The sequence below is a fragment of the Mesoplodon densirostris genome, chromosome 3 (assembly GCF_025265405.1).
Source record: "Mesoplodon densirostris isolate mMesDen1 chromosome 3, mMesDen1 primary haplotype, whole genome shotgun sequence".
Classification (NCBI taxonomy): domain Eukaryota; kingdom Metazoa; phylum Chordata; class Mammalia; order Artiodactyla; family Ziphiidae; genus Mesoplodon; species Mesoplodon densirostris.
The window spans coordinates 52772779-52793094 of NC_082663.1; the positions used below are offsets into that span (position 1 = coordinate 52772779).

Consider the following 20316-nt stretch of genomic DNA (forward strand, 5'->3'; position numbering starts at 1 on the left):
ATGCCCAGTAGTGGGATTGCTGGGTCATGCGGTAATTCTATTTTTAGTTTTTTAAGGCACATCCATACTGTTCTCTATAGTGGCTGTATGAATTTACATACCCACCAACAATGCAAGAGGGTTTCCTTTTCTCCACACCCTCTCCAGTATTTGTTGTTTGTAGCTTTTCTGATGATGCCCATTCTAACTGGTGTGAGGTGATACCTCATTGTAGTTTTGATTTGCATTTCTCTAATAATTAGTGATGTTGAGCAGCTTTTCATGTGCTTCTTGGCCATCTGTATGTCTTCTTTGGAGAAATGTCTATTTAGGTTTTCTGCCCATTTTTGGATTGCATTGTTTGTTTTTTTAAGACTGAGCTGCATGAGCTGTTTATATATTTTGGAGATTAATCCTTTGTCCGTTGATTTGTTTGCAAATATTTTCTCCATTCTGAGGGTTGTCTTTTCGTCTGGTTTGTAGTTTCGTTTGCTTTGCAAAAGCTTTTAAGTTTCATTAGGTCCCACTTGTTTATTTTTGTTTTTATTTCCATTACTTTAGGAGGTGGATCAAAAAAGATCTTGCTGTGATTTATGTCAAAGAGTATTCTTCCTATGTTTCTCTCTAAGAGTTTTATAGTGTGCAGTTTTACAGTTAGGCCTCTAATCCATTTTGAGTTTATTTCTGTGTACGGTGTGAGGAAGTGTTCTAATTTCATTCTTTTACATGTAGCTGTCCAATTTTCCCAGCACCACTTATTGAAGAGACTGTCTTTTCTCCATTGTATATCCTTGCCTCCTTTGTCACAGATTAGTTGACCATAGGTGTGTGGGTTTATCTCTGGGCTTTCTATCTTGTTCCATTGATCTCTATTTCTGGTTTTGTGCCAGTACCATACTGTCTTGATTACTGTAGCTTTCTAGTATAGTCTGTCATCCAGGAGCCTGATTCCTCCAGCTCCATTTTTTTTTTTTTCGTCAAGATTGCTTTGGCTATTCAGGGTCTTTGGTGTCTCCATACAAATTTTCAGATTTTTTGGTTCTAGTTCTGTAAAAATTGCCATTGGTAATTTGATAGGGATTGCACTGAATCTGTAGATTGCTTTGGGTAGTATAGACATTTTCACAATATTGATTCTTCCAATCCAAGAACATGGTATATCTCTCCATCTGTTTCTATCATCTTTAATTTCTTTCATCAGTGTCTTATAGTATTCTGCATACAGGTCTTTTGTCTCCTTATATCAGTTTATTCCTAGGTATTTTATTCTTTTTGTTGCAGTGGTAAATGGGAATGTTTCCTTAATTTCTCTTTCAGATTTTTCATCATTAGTGTATAGGAATGCAACAGATTTCTGTGCATTAATTTTGTATCCTGCAACTTCGATTAGCTCTAGTAGTTTCCTGGTGGCATCTTTAGGATTCTCTATGTATCATGTCATCTGCAAACAGTGACAAGTTTTACTTCTTCTTTTCCAATTTGTATTCCTCTTATTTCTTTTTCTTCTCTGATTGCTGTGGCTAAGACTTCCAAAACTATGTTGAATAATAATGGTGAGAGTGGACATCCTTGTCTTGTTGCTGATCTGAGAGGAAATGCTTTCAGCTTTTCACCATTGAAAAGGATGTTTGCTGTGGGTTTGTCATATATGGCCCTTATTATGTTGAGGTAGGTTCCCTCTATGGCCACTTTCTGGAGAGTTTTTATCATAAATGGGTGTTGAATTTTGTCAAAAGCTTTTCCTGCATCTACTGAGATGATCATATGGTTTTTCTTCCTCAATTTGTTTATATGGTGTATCACATTGATTGATTTGCGCATACTGAAGAAGCCTTGCATCCCACTTGATCACGGTGTATGATCCTTTTAATGTGTTGTTAGATTGTGTTTGCTAGTATTTTGTTGAGGATTCTTGCATCTATATTCATCAGTGATATTGGTCTGTAATTTTCTCTTTTTGTAGTATCTTTGTCTGGTTTTGGTATCAGGGTAATGGTGGTCTCATAGAATGAGTTTGGGAGTGTTCCTTCCTCTGCAATTTTTTGGAAGAGTTTGAGGATAGGTGTTAGCTCTTCTCTAAATGTTTGATAGAATTCACCTGTGAGCCATCTGGTCCCGGACTTTTGTTTGTCGGAAGATTTTAAATCACAGTTTCAATTTCATTACTTGTGATTGGTCTGTTCATATTTTCTATTTCTTCCTGGTTCAGTCTTGGAAGTTTATACCTTTCTAAGAATTTGTCCATTTCTTCCAGGTTGTCCATTTTATTGGCATAGAGTTACTTGTAGTAGTCTCTTAGATGCTTTGTGTTTCTGTGGTGTCTGTTGTAACTTCTTTTTCATTTCTAATTTTATTGATTTGAGTCCTCTCCCTCTTTTTCTTGATGAGTCTGGCTAATGCTTTATCAATTTTGTTTATCTTCTCAAAGACCCAGCTTTTAGCTTTATTGATCTTTGCTATTGTTTTCTTTGTTTCTATTTCAACTATTTCTGCTCTGATATTTATGATTTCTTTCTTTCTACTAACTTTGGGTTTTGTTTGTTCTTCTCTCTCTAGTCCCTTTAGGTGTAAGTTTTGATTGTTTATTTGAGATTTTTCTTGTTACTTGAGGTAGGCTTGTATAGCTATAAACTTCCTTCTTAGAACTGCTTTTTCTGCATCCCATAGGTTTTGGATCTTCGTGTATTCATTGCCATTTGTCTCTGTGTATTTTTTGATTTCCTCTTTGTTCAGTGATCTAGTTATTTAGTAACATATTGTTTAGCCTCATGTGTTCGTGGTTTTTACGTTTCTTCCCCTCTAATTGATTTCTAATTTCATAGCATTGTGGTCAGAAAAGATGCTTGATATGATTTCAATTTTCTGACATTTACTGAGGCTTCATTTGTGACCCAAGATGTGATCTATCCTGGCGAATGATCTGTGTGCATTGAGAAGAAAGTGTAATCTGTTGTTTTTGGGTGGAATGTCCTATAAATATCAATTAAATCTATCTGGTCTACTCTGTCATTTAAAGCTTGGGTTTGCTTATTTATTTTCACTTTGGATGATCTGTCCATTGGTGTAAGTAAGGTGTTAAAGTCCCCCACTATTATTGTGTTACTGTCGATTTCCTCTTTTATAGCTGTTAGCATTTGCATTATATACTGAGGTGCTCCTATGTTGGGTGGAAATATATATATATAATTGTTATATCTTCTTCTTGGATTGATCCTTTGATCATTATGTAGTGCCCTTCCTTGTCGCTTGTAACATTCTTTATTTTATAGTCTATTTTATCTGATATGAGTATTGCTACTCCAGCTTTCTTTTGATTTCCATTTGCATGGAATATATTTTTCCATCCCCTCACTTTCAGTCTAGATGTGACCCTAGATCTGAAGTGGGTCTCTTGTAGACAGCATATATATGGGTCTTGTTTTTGTATCCATTCAGCGAGCCTGTGTCTTTTGGTTGGAGCATTTAATCCACTCACATTTAAGGTAATTATCAATATGTATGCTCCTATTACCATTTTCTTAATTGTTTTGGGTTTGTTCTTGTAGGTCGTTTTCTTCTCTTGTTTTTCCCACTTAGAGAAGTTCCTTTAGCATTTGTTGTAGAGATGGTTTGGTGGTGGTGAATTCTCTTAGCTTTTGCATGTCTGTAAAGCTTTTGTTTTCTCTGTCAAATCTGAATGAGATCCTTGCTGGGTAGAGTAATCTTGGTTGTAGTTTCCTCCCTTTCATCACTTTAAATATATCATGCCACTCCCTTCTGGCTTGTAGAGTTTCTACTGAGAAATCAGCTGTTAACCTTATGGGAGTTCCCTTGTATGCTATTTGTTGTTTTTCCCTTGTTGCTTTCAATAGTTTTTCTTTGGGGGCTTCCCTGGTGGCGCAGTGGTTGAGAGTCTGCCTGCCGATGCAGGGGACACAGGCTCGTGCCCCGGTCCGGGAAGATCCCACATGCCGCGGAGTGGTTGGGCCTGTGAGCCATGGCCGCTGAGACTGTGCTCCACAACGGGAGAGGCCAGTGTACCAAAAAAAAAAAAAAAAAGTTTCTCTTTGTCTTTAATTTTTGTCAATTTGATTACTATGTGTCTCGGTGTCTTTCTCCTTGGGTTTATCCTGCCTGGGACTCTCTGCGCTTCCTGGACTTGGGTGGCTATTTCCTTTCCCATGTTAGGGAAGTTTTCACCTATAATCACTTCAAATATTTTCTTGGGTCCTTTCTCTCTTTCTTCTCCTTCTGGGACCCCTATAATGCAAATGTTGTTGCTTTTAAAGTTGTCCCAGAGGTCTCTTAGGCTGTCTTCATTTCTTTTCATTCTTTTTTCTTTATTCTGTTCCACGGCAGTGAATTCCACCATTTTGTCTTTCAGGTCACTTATCTGTTTTTCTGCCTCCGTTACTCTGCTATTGATTCCTTCTAGTGTATTTTCTAGTCTATTTTTCATTTCTGTTATTGTATTGTTCATCTCTGTTTGTTCTTTAATTCTTCTAGGTGTTTGTTCTTTAATTTTCTAGGTCTTTGTTAAACATTTCTTGCCTCTTCTCGATCTTTGCCTCCACTCTTTTTCTGAGGTCCTGGATCATCTTCACTACCATTATTCTGAATTCTTTTTCTGAAAGGTTGCCTATCTCCACTTCATTTAGTTGTTTTTCTGGGGTTTTAACTTGTTCCTTCATCTGGTACATAGCCCTCTGCCTTTTCATCTTGTCTATCTCTCTGTGACTGTCGTTTTTGTTCCACAGGCTGAAGGATTGTAGTTCTTCTTGCTTCTGCTGTCTGCCCTCTGGTGGATGAGGCTATCAAGAGGCTTGTGCAAGTTTCCTGATGGGAGGGACTGGTGGTGGGTAGAGCTGGCTGTTGCTCTGGTGGGCAGAGCTCAGTAAAACTGTAATCTGTTTGTCTGCTGATGGGTGGGGCTGGATTCCCTCCCTGTTGGTCGTTTGGCCTGAGGCAACCCAACACTGGAGCCTACTGGGCTCTTTGGTGGGGCTAATGCCAGGTTCTGGGAGGGTTAATGCCAAGGAGTACTTCCCAGAACTTCTGCTGCCAGTGTCCTTGTCCTCACGATGAGACACAGCCACTCCCCGCTTCTGCAGGAGACCTTCTAACACTAGCAGGTAGGTCTGGTTCAGTCTTCTATGGGGTCACTCTCCTTCCCCTGGGTCCCTATGTATACACTACTTTGCATGTGCCCTCCAAGAGTGGAGTCTGTTTACCCCAATCCTGTCTAAGTCCTGCAATCAAATCCTGCTAGCATTCAAAGTCTGATTCTCTAGGAATTCCTCCTCCTGTTGCCAGACCCCCAGGTTGGGAAGCCTGACATGGGGCTCAGAACCTTCAGTCCAGTGCATGGACTTCTGTGGTATAAGTGTTCTCCAGTTTGTGAGTTACCCACCCAACAGTTATGGGATTTGATTTTATTGTGATTGAGCCCCTCCTACCACCTCACTGTGGCTTCTCCTTTGTCTTTGGATGTGGGGCATCTTGCTTGGTGAGTTCCAGTGTCTTCCTGTCGATGATTGTTCAGCAGTTAGCTGTGATTCCAGTGCTCTTGCAAGAGGGAGAGAGCGCATGCCCTTCTGCTCCACCATCTTGAAGCAATCTCCTACCACAACTTTTTTAAATGGGGAAAAAAGCACCACGGCACAGTATGAAGTCTTACTAATAACTAGATTTCAATTTTCTGTTTTCCTATTTAATAACAGAGTAATCCTCTTGAGCCTGTTTTCTGATTTGTCACAATAATTATTTGTAACAATAATAATCAATAATAATGATTTTTGGCAAAGCACTGATGTAAAACTTGAATTAACTAATTTAATCTTTACAACAAGTCTATGGAACTAAGTACTATAATTATCTCATTTTACAGACACAAAACTGAAGCACAGAGTGGTTAAGTAACTTGCCTAAAGTCACACAGCTAGTAATTGCCAGCTAAGGTTTGTACCTACATGCCAGACCAATGGTTTTGAATGTTCACAAAAATGGAGACTATGAAACCTACTTCACAGGGTTGTTTTAGGAATGAAATGCAATGAATCATACCCTTCAACTGCTTAGTACAGACCCTAGCACCAAGCAGATATTCAATACACAGTACCAGGTTCTTACCAGTTATTGTACCAATAAAAGCAAAGGCATATTCTCTCTTGTTCTCACTCAAGGAGTGGCTATGTGGGCAACTCTAAGTGTCCAGTAACAATAAAACCTACAGTTTCATTTAGACTGTGCAGATAAAAATGTGTCAATGCATTAAAAAAAAACTCTTGTTTTATAATTAGGGTGCCCATGCACTTCTTTCTTGGCCTACAGAGTGTACAGACTAGGCTAACAAGTACTAATTTTTACCAGGCTTTGTCTCTACCTAAGGTCCTGAGTTTTGAGATGATGAAAGCTACATTATAAACTTCTGAATTCTTAAACCCAGTTAATTCCCCAAACTTCACATCCCTATCATTTTGGTTCCCACCCAAAAGTGCAGGCGTCTGTATTCATATTACTTCCCTGAAGTCTCATCCACACATTGCTCTTTCTGTTCCTCTGACTTAACTAATCATCACCCCCTTCTCTCCCCATCTTTTTGACAGCTTCTGAAACATGCAATCCCTGGTGAACAAACTGTGCTACCTGTTCACAGAATGCTCCCTCTACTGCTTTTTTTAAGGGATACTTGGCTCTTTCCTGCAGATGCTTCTTTACAGTTTACCTCTGTATTATTAGCATCCTCCAGGCTCCTCAACACTGCTTCCACATAGCAGTCCCCTACGCTCCCCTGCAGCCCTCTGCTGCTGTGTAACAGCCCCGTCCACCAAAATTGCTGGAGCCTGACTCACACTCTAGCTCTTTACCTTAAGACCTTCCATAGCCTCGACAGACAGCCTATGGCTTTGGATGGCTTTTCTCAGCTCCTTGACAATCTAGATGGCCATGGCCACACAAGGCTCCTTGTCATCACCTGGAACTGTATCATGTCTGAAATCTTAAACTCCAATATTATAGTACTTTGACTATAACCTTTTATCCTTCTAGCTTCCTTATTCCCTTACACCCATGCACAGATCTGTTTCTGAATCTCGTTAAGACCTTCAGTCACTTAATCCCTTCATTTTTCTCTTAGTCTATCATTCCTGACCATCTGAACACTCTTTTATAAGCCTTATTGACTCTTTCATATTCCTGTTCTACTGTACCTCACTGTAAAACAACGAATCTGGGTCAAAGCTATCCTTTCTTTGAGTCGTGCCTACCCCTGAGCAGCCAAACAATTCTTGAACACAATCACACATTCATGGACATGAGCACAAACACAAACTTTTTCATTTTTTGTTTGTTTTTGGTCAACTTCCTCTCCTATTCCCCTTAATGACTTTTCCAAACTATTGCCTGACTTAAATCATTCTTCGACCATTCCCTGGCCTACTCAGTGCCTCCTCCCAAAACAATGATCCTGCCTCCTAATTTACAAAGAAAAAGGCAGCATCTCCTTCTACTTTGTCTCTGCACCTGAAAACAACCATATTTTTCTCACCTAGTTTCCTCCAGACTTAAGAGGTATCCTTGTCATACCTCTTAAGAGAAACTTCCATAATCTTCTCCTGTCTCCAATATCTACAAGATCTCTTCTAATATACCCTTGGTCTATATACACATCTTATACTTCAGATATAAAACCCTCCATTTATCCCATATTCCCTTCTAGGAATTATTCAATATGATATGAATGTTTGTGTCCCCCAAAATTCATATGTTGAAATTCTAACCCCTATAGGTGATGGTATTAGTAGGTGGGGCCTTTGGAAGGTGATTAGGCTCTGAGGGTGGTACCCTCATGAATGGGATTAGTGCCTTCTAAAAGAGACTCCAGAGAGATCCCTAGCCCCTTCCACCAACTGGGGATACAACAAAAATCTGTGACTTGGAAAAGGGCTTTCACCCGACCATGCTGGCATCCAGAACTCAGACTTCCAGCTTCTAGAACTGTGAGCAATATATTTCTGTTGTTTATAAGCTACCCAGCCTGTGTTATTTTGTTATAGCAGCCCATATGGACCTTAAGACAGTACCCTACTTTTCTCATGTAAATTTCTTGAAAAATGGAAATAACATAGGCCCTATCCCTCACCATTCAGGCCTGAATCTACAAAGTTTGTTTCATGACCTACAACTCTACTTAAACTGATCTTGCTAAGGTCAGCAAAGCATTCTACCTGGCAAATCCAGTGAACATTTTTCTATCTATTTCTCACAAATCTTATCTGTTACACCTGACATTTCTCCTCAACCTTGAAAACCTTTACTCCTTTGGCTTATATGATGCTGCCTAGTCCTGCTTCTCCTGGCATTGTAACTTCTTGATCGCTTTTTCTTCAGCTCATGCCTATCTATTTTGCTCCATCTGTTGATATTTTACTCCACCAAGAGTCTGTTATTTATTGTTCCAAAGTTTGTTTATATATCATGTAAGTAAAAAAATATGAACGTGGAAAAAAAAAAGAGTAGTTGTTTTCATGAAACAAAGCAGTACTTCTGGAAAGGTTTGATTTAGACGAACTGCTTTAAAAAAGCAGTTTTCAAATTAGGTCTTGGTAAGAAGACTTTAAGATAGGAGAAAAAAACCTAAAACAGTGAGAAAAGGTATCTTTTTTTCTCAAAGGGGTGTCATTGGCATTTTGGGCCAGACAATTCTTCATTGTCCAAGACACTGCAGGACGTTTATAGTTCCTGGACCCTACATACTAAATGTCATACTGCTCTTCTCCTGTATGACAGTTGTTATGGGCAACTAAACAAAAAAACCTTCACAGATTTCCAGGGAACCTGTATCACCTCTAGTTGAGAACTAATGATAGAAAGATTTTGTACTCAGATTTCTTTACAAGTATCTTAACTGCTTGCTCATCTTTGAAGAAACTACAAAAAGTAGAAAATACATTTCAAATATGATTTGCACTCAAAAGATTGTGTGTAACACTAATTAGCAGACCCATGGCAAAGAAAAGGTCATGACTGTATATTATATCAATAGATTAGCATTTTTAAGATAAATAAAATGTTTTTATTTCCTATTGCTGTAATCAAATCAACTACTGAGTCTATTGTATTGAACCTCATTTTAGCGTATTTTCTGAGAACTGTCATAATTATCTGAGACATTTATTGCATGGACAAAGGCTTAGCGTCCTTGTAGCTTTTAAATATTCAGAAGTTGCCAACTTCAAAAAAATTAAAATAAAAACTCATTATAGAAATGACCATTCTTCTAACTTTGCTGAGGAAATTCTACCATGAAAAAGTGAGATCCATGTTAACCTAGCAACACATTCATGTTTAATTTGAAACTTTTAAAAAACAATATAACCATTATTGAAACATACTGACGATAAAATATTTTTCAATCAAGTATTAAAGTTTTAAAAAGTGTACAATCTAGGGCTTCCCTGGTGGCGCAGTGGTTGAGAGTCCACCTGCCGATGCAGGGGACATGGGTTCGTGTCCTGGTCCGGGAAGATCCCACGTGCCGCGGAGCGGCTAGGCCCCTGAGCCATGGCCGCTGAGCCTGCACGTCCGGAGCCTGTGAAATGTACAATCTAAACCACTCTTTTCACAATAATAGAGAGAAAATACTCTTTCGTACCTCACTGACAAATATTCAAATTCTTAGGCATTAAAAACATTTTGAAGGGTTTTGTTGACCTTTGTCTTACCTCTACAAGCAACACAAAGATTCTGGCCTCCAAATAACAGATAATTTTTAAAATGTAGTTTCTATTAGAAAGAGGTGTACACTGAGAAGACTTTCATCTCTAGCAGCTGTAAGATGTAAATTTAACCCAGAAGGGAAATATTACTAAATTTTTCCACAGGAGACAAATTAGAAATTGTTTATAATTTAATCACCAAAAGCAAAAGAAAGATTTGAATAATGAGGCAGAAGGCACTAAACTTGGACAGACAGTCAAAACTATTTGCTTACTTGGCTTCTCTAAATAAATTATAATTACTACAGATGCTTCCATTATTGTCTAATATAAAATAGCAATGAGGAAACTAGATCAACAAGAATTCTATTTCCAAAAAAATGATTTTAATTGCTTTCCTACAAGTCTTAAGTTAAAAGGAGTCCAAGTAGATGAACTGATATTAGTAGACAGACTGGGAAATCCATTCTAGATTTTGAAGTGAATACAGCATCGATATATATAGTACTTTCTTAAGTCTTTTTTATAATGTAAAAATTCAAACAATCTTTATTATTAAGTGCATCATACATAGAGAAGAGTATATACAATGAATATTTACAGTTGAAAGAGAATTAATAAAGTAAGTAGCTGCATACCCATCTCTCAGGTTAGGTAACAGATTGTTACCAGAACCCTAATTAATCTTCTGTGTGCCCTCCCCCCACAAACCACTTGCTGTCCCCCACTTTCCCCAGATAACCACCAGCCTCACTTATGTATGTCTTCTTTGCTTTTCTTTGTGGTTTTACTCCTAATGTATGTACTCCTAATCTTAAGTCTTGAATAAAGAAATGAAGTTAGCAAGGATTCAAAGAACATAAACAAAGCATAAATAAATATAAGCAAATTTAAAAAACAGGAAAGATCATTGCACTCATTTCTTGTATGCAAGCACATTCTTTAGGAGTTTTTATTTATATGAAGGATATGTATACTTACATGTCCATTTTTGCTAGTTGAGCAAGCTTCAACTGAGCCAGCTTCCAGCCTTTGCTTGAAGGCATGTGACTTGGTTCTCCTAGCATGCTTTTATTCTTAGCCCTTCTACTGGAGATTCATGCCCCAAGTGCTCTCTTATTACATGATTTGAAAAAATAAGTTTTTTTTCCATACAAGAACATCTTTATTTCGTTACAAAATAACTCTGCTATGAATGGGAGTATTAACAACAATCCAGGCTCATTTGCATGCTCTCCAAACAACTTAGAAAACAGTGTAATGCTACTGTTAGAGCTGTTATTAAGGCTTTAGGAATTGTTACACTTACCTAGGGAAATGACACTTGTTTATACTACATAAGTACAAATTTACACTACATAATTGCTCATGCTGAAGTTTATTTTTCCACTCTGTTTCACTAATCATAATGGAGCTTGATTGTTTAAATCAAGGTTTCACCAGTGAGCAGAAATTCTGGGACCAATTTCACCCTTATAAAGATTTAACTCAATAAACAGGAAAACCTTTCATAAATAGTTTTCATTGCTTTCACCTCTTTGCCTAGTATCTACAAGGATAAGGAATAAAAGAATAAGTATCTATGTACTTTTTTTGGGAATATACTTTCGCCAAACTCCTAAATCTACTACTCCACCTGTATTTCACGACAATTTTGCTAGTCACCAGATATACAGCCACCTGTCACTGGGTCCAAAGCAGGGAAGAAAAGTGAGTATTCGGTGCTGATAGAGGAATTTCTGAATTATCTGCAAACCGGAGCTAAATAACAGGGTAAAGGACTATGCTCAGGGTCCTGAAATCAGGATGCTAAATCATATTGCCCAAAGAGGCAATGATTCACTGCACAAAATGCAATTTTTAAATGTACTTACGATAGCCACATTTTTTACAGCCTGCTCGGACACTGTCCTTGTTGCAACCTGAAATACAGTTGGATAACATTTTAGGAGACACATAGATAAGTAATAAGAACAAACATTTCATCACATGGAAAAGCTGAGAAAACCACTTGTTATAGAATTTATTTCTTTAAAAAAAATCATCTCTGACCTAGCTTAGAATACTACTCAATTATTATAATTATTAGAAATCAGTTGAAAAGCTAATTTACTCAAATTATGTCCATGACAAATACTTAAAGAAGATATTTTTCTCTAATTCAACAGAAATGCTGTACTATAGTCAAGAGCTTCAACATTCCAGGAACTCTATAACACTGCAGAAGAAATTCCGGTGTACTCTGGCCTGTCTCTCAAATGTAAAATAATTAACTGACTAGATATATACGTAAACATGCAGGTTAACAAATATTTTTCTGCTTACTCTTAGAAGAAAAAAAATTCTAACTTTCTTAAAGGAATTGGTGAAATTCCAGAAACATACTTTAAGTGCTAGGTATTGTAAGAAACATCTCAATTCAGCACTCAAATTTTGACAAGAGAAAAAAACTAGTCACATATTCAGTGTGATCAACGTTTAGAAGTATTTACAGTATCTCTGTATAAATAGTGGTACATGCAGGTAACGTTGAAGATACAAATAACAGAGGAAATAAAACTGATTTTTTATTGTGATAACATACATATAACATAAAAATTTACCATCTTAACCATTTCAAAGTGCACAATTCAATGGTATTAAGCACATTCACAATGTTATACAACCATCACCACTATCCATTATTTCCAAAACTTCATCACTATCATCCCAAACAGTCACTGTGCCCATTAAACAATAACTGTCCATTCCCCTTTCCCTCTAGCTCCTGGTAATCTCCATTCTGTTTTCTGTTTCCATGCATTTGTCTGTTCTGGGTATCTCATATAAGTGGAATCATACAATATTTATCCTTTTGTGCCTGGCTTATTTTACCTAGCATAAAGTTTTCAAGGTTCATCCATACTTTAGCACACACCAGAATGGCATTCTTTTTTATGACAGAATAATATTCTATTGTATGTATATGTAGTTGAAACCAATTTTAACCTCCAATAAGGGCTTCCATTAACCAATCAGAGGGCCAGTACAGTATTACTCTATTTCTTAATTAAGGGCATCTAACTCCTAAGTCCTTCAAATGGAGATATCTCAGCTTAATAATAAAGTACATATAGTGCAAAGGTAATACATTTAATTTTAAAAGAAAGATCATTTTCAAACTATTTCTTTAATGGTATAAAGTCAAATATTAGTCATTTCCCCCTAAAATATACATCGTTGAGTTGTTCTAGTAAAAATAGTCCATTCTGCTACGATGCTTTTTAAAAAAACATAAATTTGTTCCAATGCATCTGATGTAAGAGGGAACAATTTGAGGGTAAAGTGCCCATGAAATACACTAGGTGAATACAGAAACCTGCATCTAGTTGCTCTGAGCCTCAAAACACACATAGACACGTCTCAAACATTTCTAGCAACTTAAGTTCACCACGTGTGCTGTGAGCAGCACCCACCCACATCTGGTGTTATAACTTCCCATCTGATTTTGTATTATTACCTTCCTACCACTACTTCAGAACAACTCATAAGCTACAATTCTTCTGAACTCCTCTTCCACAGCAAACTTCAGGTCTTTTGAAAGGTATAATGTCCTGTTTATTGCAGTATTTATGTATCTTGTAACCAATTAACATATGCAGATAGGTTCCTATGATTTTTTTATGTATCGCTGATGAAGTTTTTGAGTGTTGTGCCCCAACCTCATTTTGTTTTCCATAAACCTTGTGGGTTTTATTGCAGAGTGTAGAAACACATAAGCTGCATTGTAGCAGAACTGTGGTATAAAACTGGATTAATAATAAAATCAGGCTCTTTCGTTATGAAATAAGTGCACGTTGAAAAAGATGCTCAGGGGCTTCCCTGGTGGCTCAGTGGTTGAGAGTCTGCCTGCTGGTGCAGGGGACACGGGTTCGTGCCCCGGTCTGGGAAGATCCCACATGCCATGGAGCGCCTGGGCCCATGAGCCATGGCCGCTGAGCCTGCGCGTCCGGAGCCTGTGCTCCGCAACGGGAGAGGCCACAACAGTGAGAGGCCCGCATACCGCAGAAAAAAAAAAAAAAAAGAAAAAGATGCTCAAAGAATCTGGGTCAATGTTAAGTCTGCTCCCACAGAAACCACAGACACTGAATAATACTGAACAAAACTGTGCTAAATGCACCATTACCTCTCCTACCACAAACTCAAAATGTTGCAGTGGACAGATTTGAAATGATCTCATCTCAGCATGTATTAGAAATTATCTCATCTTTGACTAAAGCCATCGATAAAACTTATCATTCAAGTATTTCCTATTTTTAGAATGAACAAAATATGAAACTTTTTCAGAGCAGTTCATCTTCTTTAACAAGGTTATAATTTTTACATGAAAGGGAAGTATAACAAGAACTCTAAATAATTTCATATCAGCTATTTCCTCACCAGCCTTTGGCTAAATTAAGATTTCAAGCTTCATTTGCCTATCATTTTCACAACTGTCTGGCCAACTAAATACTTTTACCTGGAACTTTGAATCTGATGCAACAGACACAGTAAATCTGAGACAACTGACACAATGAAATGGGGACAGTTAGTTCATTCTGCTGTCAGGATCCAGTTTCTAGTGGTAGTAATGCCACTGGGAGCAGCAGCCCTAACCAGGTCTAGGCCTGTGCAGGATCTTGGCTACGGGTTCCCTTGCTCTTGTTTATTTTCTGAGCCTCTATTATCCAGCCTTTTCTTAGAGTCTGTGAGCTTCCTGGTATCTTTCCTTTTCTGCTTAAGTTAACTAGTCAGTTTCTGTTGTCTGGAACAAGAACTCTGCTGATACAATGGTACTTGAGATCCATGTCAAACTGAATAGCAAGACTATAAGGGAGGCCCTGACTCTGACAAGTTATCCATTTCCCCATCTTAGGTTCCCAAGCTGTTCTTTGTTCCACTCCTCTTCAAAGTTTGCTAGAATAATAGACCCTGCCTCCCTCGAAATGTTCCTACAATCCGAAAGCCATTAAATAATCATGACCTATAATTCAAAAGCCACCAAATAAAAGCTTATAAATTTGGCTACATATCGGTAATATATTTCCTCCTAACCCCCACCTATGCCTCTGAGGGTGGCAGGGCAGCAACATACCAAAGAGATATGCTGCAAAATTCCAGAGGCGCCTCGGTGAGTGAGACATGGGACAGGTGACCTAGGTCTTGAAGGTGTGGCAAGAGGTTCTGGAATGGAGGATTCTGGGCCAGTCATGGAGAACCAGAAGCTACAGCACAGATGATGGAATTCAAGGAAACATCCTTGCTTTGGTGAACAGAGATTTCTTCAGTGGGCACTTGGTACCAGCTCTGAGAGCCCTTACCCCTGCCTATTTCCTGCCATGATGTGGGTCAGATGTATGTATTCTCTATCACATCAGAAGGACAGTGTTAATGTGTCTCATTCTTGTGAGCATCCTAATAAAGAACACATATACTCATTAAAAAACAAATTTGGCTACATAACAAAATCTGAATGGCAAAGAGCACCAAAAGCAAACTCAAAAGACACATGAAAACTTGGGAAAAAACATTTGCAACTCATAGCACCAACAAAGGGCAATTATCCCTACTCTATAAAACCCACCAAAGCATTAAGAAAAAGATCAATGACCAATAGGGAAAAAATGGGCAAAGGAACTGAACGGAAAGTTCACAGAAAAGTAAATAGAAACAACTCTGAAACATACAGAAAGATGCTCAGCCTTATTCATAATAAATGAAATATACATTAAAATCTAAACTGGGATTCCATTTTCATTTATCAGAACAGCAAAAATTGAAAAGGTTGAAGAGGCTGTGGGGGGACATACACACATATTGCTCATAGGAGTACCATCTCCATGGAAAGTAAGCTGACAAAATCTATCAGAACTACTAGTGTATATACTTCTTCGATACAGCACTTCCACATCCGGGAATTAATCCACTCAATTTACTTGCACAAATGCATACAGGCTTATGTGCAAAGTTATTCACTGCAGCATTGTTTGTAATAGTAAAAAAAGTAGAAATAATTTAGTCACCAATTTTGGTATAAAAGAATAAGGATGTTCTTTATTTAATGATATGCAATGATCTCTAAGATAAAAAGAGGAAAAAAGCAAACTGTAGAACAGTGTTTATGGAATGTTGCCATTTGTATAAAAGAAAAGAAATTATATATATATATATATATAGCCCTACACATTATATATAATATAGATTATATATATAATATACATATCCCTACACCCTTACATATAATATAGATTATACATAGATTATATTAATAGATAGAGATATGTAAAGAAAAAAAATCTCTGCAAGGATATATACATTGGTTACCTGAAGAAAGGAGTCCTGGGTCCAGGGGGAGAAAGGGTGAGAGACACATCACTATAGACCTTCTGTATCTCTAAAATGTGAAATGTGAATGAAATGCCTTCTCAAAAACCAAATCCAGAAACTTCCCTTAGCCCCAACACTAAGAAGAGGTGCTGTCATGCAAGCATTCTTTGACAAAAGGCAATGATTGCACTTGTAAATTCTTCAGAGAAGCTACATTGCAGATTTTCAACAAAATTTTACTAACTGATAGTTTTAGGAACAAATTGTAGAGGTCTTTATTTATTGTATATGTTATATGTTAACAAAGCCTTACTCAGATCTAGAATTCTGTTGAACTTGAGTGGCAGGGGTCCTTCCTCTCCCAGTAACTTAAAGGACTAGAGAATGTCAGTTTCTCTAGATTTGGGACCATGCTACATTTTGTGTACAAGTTGGTGCCTAGCATGGTGTAGAGTTGCTAGGAGGTCCTCAACAAATCTTTGTTGCTTTGAGGTTATAAATTTAAGAGAATACTTCAACAGTTGTGAATCAGTAATTTCTATTGTTCCCAATTGCCAGCTATGAAACTAGTGTCTGCAGTGTCACTGGTCCACCTGAGGCATGATAGGCACTAAAAGAAAAGGAATAAAAGGACAAAAGAACTGAAAATAATGACTGCTGGGAAGGAGGAAATGACGGAAGCACAGGGAACTTTCTGGGATGATGGAAATACTCAAAATCTTTATTATATATACGATTCTTCAAGCTGTACATTTGTGACTGTGCATTTTATTTTCACATATATGAATTATACTTTAGTAGTTAGCATAAAATGAAAAAAAAGTAATAGTAAGGCAAAGAAGGAAGCGAAAAGAGAAACATTAGAGAAGATGAAAAATCAGGGACAAAATAAAAGGAATGAGAAAACGTGAGACAAAGGGATGGAGTGTTCCTGACAGTAGCCTCAGGCTGTTCAGTGGCCCCCAAAGGTATGGCAAGCCATCATACTGACCTCAATTTATTCTCTTGAAATTTCACATCACCTGTTTCCAGAGTCAACAATTTTGTCACTGCGAACTTTAACAGTGATGCTTGGAACTTAATATTATATTTCTCTCGTGCTGTAAATTGTAGATTTTAGGGAAGCCTGTAAAAGCTTTCTTTATAATTAAAATATTTTCTGTAATCATTTAAATTTAAAAGTAAACAGCTTAAGTAACTAAGTTTTCTTTGTAGTAAGTAATTAGCAATTGTAATCACCTCTGTCCATTCTTTTCATTTTTAATTTGATTAGATTCAAATTAGATTCCTTTTCTGTTTTGTAAAACTTTAAATTTTACATTTGGTTACTCAATAATAATTTTAGTCATAACTTGGTGACCCTTAAAGATAACTTCAATTTCTGCTACTTTTAAAATTCAAATCGTGGCCAGATTTTTTTTTTTTTTTTTTTTTTGCGGTACGCGGGCCTCTCACCACTGTGGCTTCTCCCGTTGCAGAGCACAGGCTCCGGACGCGCAGGCTCAGCGGTCGTGGCTCACGGGCCCAGCCACTCCGCAGCATGTGGGATCTTCCCGGACCGGGGCACGAACCCATGTTCCCTGCATCGGCAGGCGGACTCTCAACCACTGCGCCACCAGGGAAGCCCGTGGCCAGATTTTATACCATAGAGGTGCTATATAATATGTATATAGCACATGTACTCTGCTAAAGTTGAATGCAGAGTAAAATGCCATGTATTTAAACTTTTCCACTGCTTTATATTAAGAATTTATAGGTATCATCCTTTCTTTGGAATCCCCAAAGATTGTACTGAAGGCAAAACAGAAAGAACAGCAGAAATAAAAAATTATCTGCATACTAAAAAAATAGGTTAAATGAGTTCCCTGATGTAAACATTTTAAAAGAGCAGATGTCCCCACCTTCAGTTAAAAATGCCTTCATAATCATTTGACCCTCAAAAGAAGAGATAAAAGTAAATCAAAGGGCTTCCCTGGTGGCGCAGTGGTTGACAGTCCGTCTGCCGATGCAGGAGACACCGGTTCGTGCCCCGGTCCGGGAGGATCCCACATGCCGCGGAGCGGCTGGGTCCGTGAGCCATGGCTGCGGAGCCTGTGCGTCAGGGGCCTGTGCTCCGCAACGGGAGAAGCCACAGCGGTGAGAGGCCCGCGTACCACCCCCCCCACACACACACACACACTAAATCAAAGAATTGCTTATTTTAAGCTACTGGCATGAAAGAGCTAACATTTAAGTAAATGTATTAAATGCTTTCACTTGCTTGCCTCACAAAATACAAATAACCTGTGAAGAAAAAGGCTATAGATATTACCAGTTTAAGATAAGATGAGACATGGAGAAGTTTAATTCACTATCTAATGAAACAGAATCAAGACTGCTGTCTAGTTTAGTCTGTTTACTTTAGTAACTGATTCTGCTCAGCAGCAATTCTAGTGATCATCCCTCTAAATATTATTTACCTATAACAGACATAACTCTGAAATAGATGTGAGAGAAACCATAAACATGAATAAAGTTCCTATACTAGAGGAAACTTACAATATACTAGGTTATCTAGGCTAACGCATCCACAGCTGTAAGGCATGCTAGACTGTGCCAGTTTAAAGACATATAGCTCCATTAGTAAGCAGGAAGAACAGGCTGGCATAACTTTCCACTGAGAGATCAGGAAAGCTTCCCGCAGGTAGACATGGACAATAGAGCAGGGACAGTGATAACAAAAGCATGTAGGTAGAAAAGCACAGAGGTTCTGAGAATAGCTGGCCAGGTCAGAAGACTACAGAATGCATGAGAGCAGTGGTGGGAGGAAAGGGCAGCAAGGGTGATTCGGCTGTGCTTAGGACGTGTGTACTTCATTCTTGCAGAGATGGGGAGCTTTGGCATTATAACAGTTTAGAAGCGAAAGAAAGCTTAGTCATCAACTCCTTCACCATAGAGACAAGGAAACTGAGCCTCTGAAAGGTTAAGGTGTTTGAAAAGAAATCGAAAATTCACAGATATGGGTCAAGAATTAAGTTCCTGTCTCCCAGGAATGACAGGAACAGGTACATGATTTAGGAAAAGTATTTCAGGAGAAACATGCCGCATAGACTAGAGAAAAAAGAAACTGTGTATAGTATAGTTTAGGAGTGAAAAGAATTTGGATGTAGCATAATTTAGAAACCTTCTATTACTAAGTTGCAATAGTAACCTGTTAAGAATTTGACACACTTTGATAGCCGAATGTAATGCTAATTTGGCTATAGGAAATTCACTATCTTGGCTATATAGATTTCACTGAAGGAGGGAGGGAGGGAGGGACAGACAGAGAGACAGAAAATTTTCCTGCCAACCACATCAGTAACATACATTGCCACTTGTGCCAGGTAACTCTTCATTGGGAATGGTTAATTATTAACATGAATGTCAGAACTAATTTCAACAACTGTGAATGGTAAAAGCAGTTTTAAAAGAAAGTAAACTTCACTGAGTTTCAGTGTGTTTAAATGTCATTTAATAACAACTATAAGTCTATGATTTCTCTAAGTAACAGAGTACACATTTCACTGTGTTACCTACACAATAGTTACACACACTGCTATGGAAAAACAGCTGAAGTAGGTGACCATAAAATAGATGAGTCTGATTATCATTTGTGGAAAGCAATCTCAGTACTTTATAGTCATACCTTGTAATAATCACTAGCAGGACCACCCAAAAAATGCCATGCTGGATCCATATGAGCATTATACCTAAAAATAAAAGAGCATTCTTGTCCTTCTTGATGATTATCTCCAAAGGTTTCTGATGGAGCCCTATTTTCCTATAATACACTGTCTGGATCAATCATCCAAGAAATTACCTTAACATTTTCCGTATTTTCTAATGGCACTTGCATTGTACTTTTACAGTGCTGTCATGCCTATTATTTCGATTTTTTCTGGGTTTAAATAGTTTATCTATGTCTTACCATCTAGCTTAATGGCACAATTTAAGATTATTACACTTTGAAGCATTATTTTGAATTGAAAGAAGGTTAACATATCTATAACACTAGTCTAAGTTTAAGGGAATTTCAATAAGGACTTAAAAAAATCACTTTTGTCTTCTTTCCTAAGCAGCACATGACATTTTCATTACTAGACTTAAGTTTTATGAGGACACAGATTGTGACATACCTATACCATGTAGATGCTCAAAATGCTTGCTCAAATAATGAAACCAACAGTGACAGCAAGTCAACTCTGTATGCATTTGTGTGTGGCCAAAGTCATCAGGGCTGACTTGGCCTATCAGGATGACTAGGCAATCTACGGTG

The 20316-nt window shown here is 37.8% G+C and overlaps 1 protein-coding gene across 1 annotated transcript in view; it reads right to left on the minus strand.

The window, feature by feature from the left end:
- The window catches only part of SREK1IP1 (SREK1 interacting protein 1), a 52261-nt gene that overhangs the window by 29359 nt on the left and 2586 nt on the right, over positions 1-20316 (minus strand). Inside the window, exon 2 of the mRNA XM_060092937.1 lies at positions 11549-11596. Coding sequence (XP_059948920.1) covers positions 11549-11596 — 48 coding nt within the window. The remainder of the gene's footprint in view (positions 1-11548; positions 11597-20316) is intronic.